Source organism: Sinocyclocheilus grahami, unplaced genomic scaffold, assembly GCF_001515645.1.
Source record: "Sinocyclocheilus grahami isolate Dianchi unplaced genomic scaffold, SAMN03320097.WGS_v1.1 scaffold1381.1, whole genome shotgun sequence".
NCBI lineage: Eukaryota > Metazoa > Chordata > Actinopteri > Cypriniformes > Cyprinidae > Sinocyclocheilus > Sinocyclocheilus grahami.
In genome coordinates, this window is record NW_015506560.1 from 1 (window position 1) to 3,698 (window position 3,698).

At 38.2% G+C, this 3,698-nt stretch overlaps 1 protein-coding gene across 1 annotated transcript; it reads left to right on the top strand.

The window, feature by feature from the left end:
- Positions 1-6: 6 nt before the first annotated feature.
- On the top strand, positions 7-1,167 carry LOC107569781 (uncharacterized). Its single transcript, XM_016255935.1, has 2 exons — positions 7-832; positions 999-1,167. The coding sequence occupies exons 1-2, from the start codon at positions 18-20 to the stop codon at positions 1,165-1,167; spliced, it is 984 nt and encodes a 327-aa protein (XP_016111421.1). The 5' UTR covers positions 7-17.
- The last annotated feature ends 2,531 nt before the right edge of the window (positions 1,168-3,698 follow it).

Below are 3,698 nucleotides of genomic sequence, written 5' to 3' on the forward strand. Positions count from 1 at the left end.
ACCACACAAATGGGATTATGCTGCAAAGTTCTGTAGTTGAACCTGAGTCAACAACAAACAGACAACCACTACATAAGGGAGTTTCCTCATTCAAAGCACCCCCTTGCATCCCTATCGAACAGTACCATCAGTCTAAAAGACAAGGACCACAGAACTTGTTTCATCATGAAAGTAATGCATTACAGGTAGACACATACAAATTGAACACCATGTCTGCTGCACAAACTGAACTTGCATATGTTGTTTTAAAGTCCATAGATGCTGAAAGATGCACAATCCCAAGCTGGACAGGTTTCCATACATTGCTTAAAGGTGATGGCACTCTGCAAAAGTCAGCACTGTATTATCTTCCAGTCATTGAGGCTTCACCGACAGAGATGTCAACAGTAAACACAATTCTGAAGCGAAGTGTCCAAATTGCTGATCAGCTAGAACTGGACCATATAGTGTTAGTTTTTGACCAAGCTATATATGCCAAAGCTCAGCAAATCCGCTGGAAAAACAATGACTTTACTCAGCGTATAGTGATTAGACTAGGTGAGTTTCACACATGCATGTCCTACCTGAGCATTCTAGGAAAAAGATTTGGAGATGCTGGACTGCAAGACATACTCATTGAGTCCGAAGTTGTTGCCCCAGGATCCATCAGTGGAGGGATCAGTGGTCATCACTACAACCGCAGCATGAGGGTACACAAACTTCTGTATGAGAGTCTGCAAGGCATCAGATTTCTCACCTTCGTAGACTCTTTGCCACCAAAGGAGAGAAATGAGTGTATGGATGTCATCAGTGAAATCAAATGTGCATTCCAGGACAGAACCATGGATGTTTTGTGTGCAAATGAAAAATTTGACAAAATGTGTTCAAAATATGTAGATTTTGTGAAAAGAAGAAGTGCATAAAACCCAACGTTTGCCTTCTGGAGTTCGTACATCGACATGGTACAGATACTTGATGATGCCGTGTTTTTTTGCATACGATCATGTAAATTATGCTAGGTATTTACCTTCATACTGGCTGGAAATGGTCAATTTGCCCCTCACACATCCTTCTTGCCACAGTGAACTCGGTGTTAAAGGCCAGTGGACTGTGCAACGTCAAAGTGTCCATGGATTTGCCTCGATTGCTTGTGACCAGGCCATTGAGTTGCTTGGTGCCAATCCGTGAAGTTTAAGCATATTTTGTACAAATTTGCCATATTTTATGGTCTACATTCACACTTGAGTATATAATGCACCAATATCTTTCTCAAATGTTAAGGTACATGTATAATGGTCAGTTTAAGAGATATTTTGTGTTGCTAAAATGAATATAAATAAAGTTATAAGCAAAACCAGCAGCTTAAGATTTTCGTTTTTGTAAATTCACAATTATACACATTTATGGATTGTGACAAAAAAACTGATGTGTCATTATCACAGGCCTGTGGCGGGGGCTTGTAGTCAGTGAATGGCTTTCAGTACAAGAAGTTATGTTCAAATAAAGTATGAATCTCTCACACAATAATATTTAATTGTATTTTAAATGACAAAAGCATTTCAATTTAGATGACATCATTAAATGCAAAAAGTCTGGCTGTGCTTAATGGGTAAATTTTTGTACCCTTTAAGCACATCCTTGTTCCCAATAAGCTTTATTGAAAAAAATCTTGTTTATTTTAAGCAACCTTTTTAAAGAATAATTGAAAAATATTTTATTTGAAGGTACAAATTCAACCACAAAAACACAGAACACTAAAATCAAGCATCAAGGTACTCAACTGACCGTTCGCAAAGAGTTTGATTGACAGGCGATCTGACCAATCAGAACGCAAATATTATGTGCTGCTGTTGCTATCCGCCATCTTGCCCGACAGCTACGGCCGGTCTCCATAGAAATCCATGTTAAAACGGGGTAAAAAAGATAGACTGGATTGAAACTTTTTCAATATAACTAAATAGGGGCGGACTGGGGCTAAAAAGTGGCCCTGGACTTTCTGGCACAGAGCGGCCCACCACACCATAAACCCACCAGCTCATTATGCACAGAGCAACTTTTAAAGGGGTCATATGATGCGATTTCAAGTTTTCCTTTCTCTTTGGAGTGTTACAAGCTCTTGGTGCATAAAGAAGATCTGTAAAGTTGCAAAGACTAAAGTCTCAAATCCAAAGGCAAGGCAAGGCAAGGCAAGTTTATTTATATTGCACATTTCATACACAATGGTAATTCAAAGTGCTTTACATAAAAGAAAATAAAAAAATAATAATCACAACAATAAAACAAGTAATTTAAAAACTTTGAAAATGATTTAAAAAATCTATTTAAGAGGTTTAAAATGAATTTAAAACGGTTAAGAATAGAAAACAATTATACATAAAATATAGTGCAATCAGTTCGGACATCGCGCAATACAGATTTGCGCTGCGCCGCTGCCTGCAGCGTCTTCACACACAAACGATACGTACTAGAGAAGCGTGAAGTGGGACATAATATACCTCTGTAAATAAATACAATTTAAATTCACGTCTCGCACACTTAAATGCCCTTTGTATGGAACATATACGCTCCCTTCAAACTGGAATCATGGTGGAATATCCGGTAATGTCCACTTCGCAGGGCACTTACAGTCAAATATAACAAACGTATGAAGCAATAAGAGAAACACACAACATGTGCAGAGCGGGGGTACGCGAGGACTGGAAATGAGAACCGCTGTTCTAGACATGCCAAAAATGTGAGGCTACAGCACAGCAGCTCTTTTTCTTCGTCGTCTCGTCTGATGCGCTCACTCAACCAAGCACTCCAAACACGACGTCGCCCCTCCCCACCCCCCAACCATTAGAATTTCTGTAGGTGGGAATTCTTTGTAATGATATTCTAATTATCCGCTTTGTGATATCATAAAGCCCGGAAACCAAGCGCTGTAGTCCAAACAAGCCATTTGCTGTAGTTCTTGAAAAGGATTTTTAAAAAACTAAATATCTCCCGTTGGAGTGGACTTTGAGATTTTTAACTTTCTAGATCTTTTTTATGCCCAAACATACACACTACACACTGACTAAAATACAAAAAGTGAAAAAGCATAATAGGACCCCTTTAAGTATTTGTTCAGCTGATTAAAGACTGCCTTTTCAATAATATTTCCTATAAAAGGAAGATTTGATATTGGTCTATAGTTGCTCAATATGGTGTTATCAAGATTGCTCTTTTTCAGAAGGGGTTTAACAACTGCAAGTGAGGCGTTCACCACTTCTAAGAGATCTGCTTCCAAACAGTTTTCAAAGGAGCAATGTCATCAATAACATTCTTAACTTTTGAGTTAAAGGAATCAAGGAGAAGATCAACAGAGTCTGCAGAAATGCTTGGTGTTAAAGATATAGCCTCCATAAATAGCACACTTGTGTTCTCGTTAATGCATCTCTTTCTGACAGAGACCTGATCTAGATTCAGTGGTAGCAGAGATCAATATATCAAGGAAAATACAGAAGTGATCAGATAGTGCTACGTCCTTAATAACAATGGATGAAATGTGTATACCTCTACTGATGATTAAATCTAGACTATGTCCACGATTGTGTGTGGGTTCATGCACATGCTGAATCAGGTCAAATGGGTTTAAAACAGTTATAATTTCTTTTGTAGTTTTGTTTTCCGCATTATCTATGTGAATATTAAAATCCCCTGCAATAGCAAAACAGTCAAACTCTGAGGAAAACATT

Excerpts from the sequence above, each read along its gene's own strand:
- LOC107569781 (XM_016255935.1), top strand. The coding sequence starts at position 18 with ATGCTGCAAAGTTCTGTAGTTGAACCTGAGTCAACAACAAACAGACAA. Across the intron at positions 833-998 it reads GACAGAACCATGGATGTTTT|GTATTTACCTTCATACTGGC; the intron begins GTGTGCAAATGA and ends AAATTATGCTAG.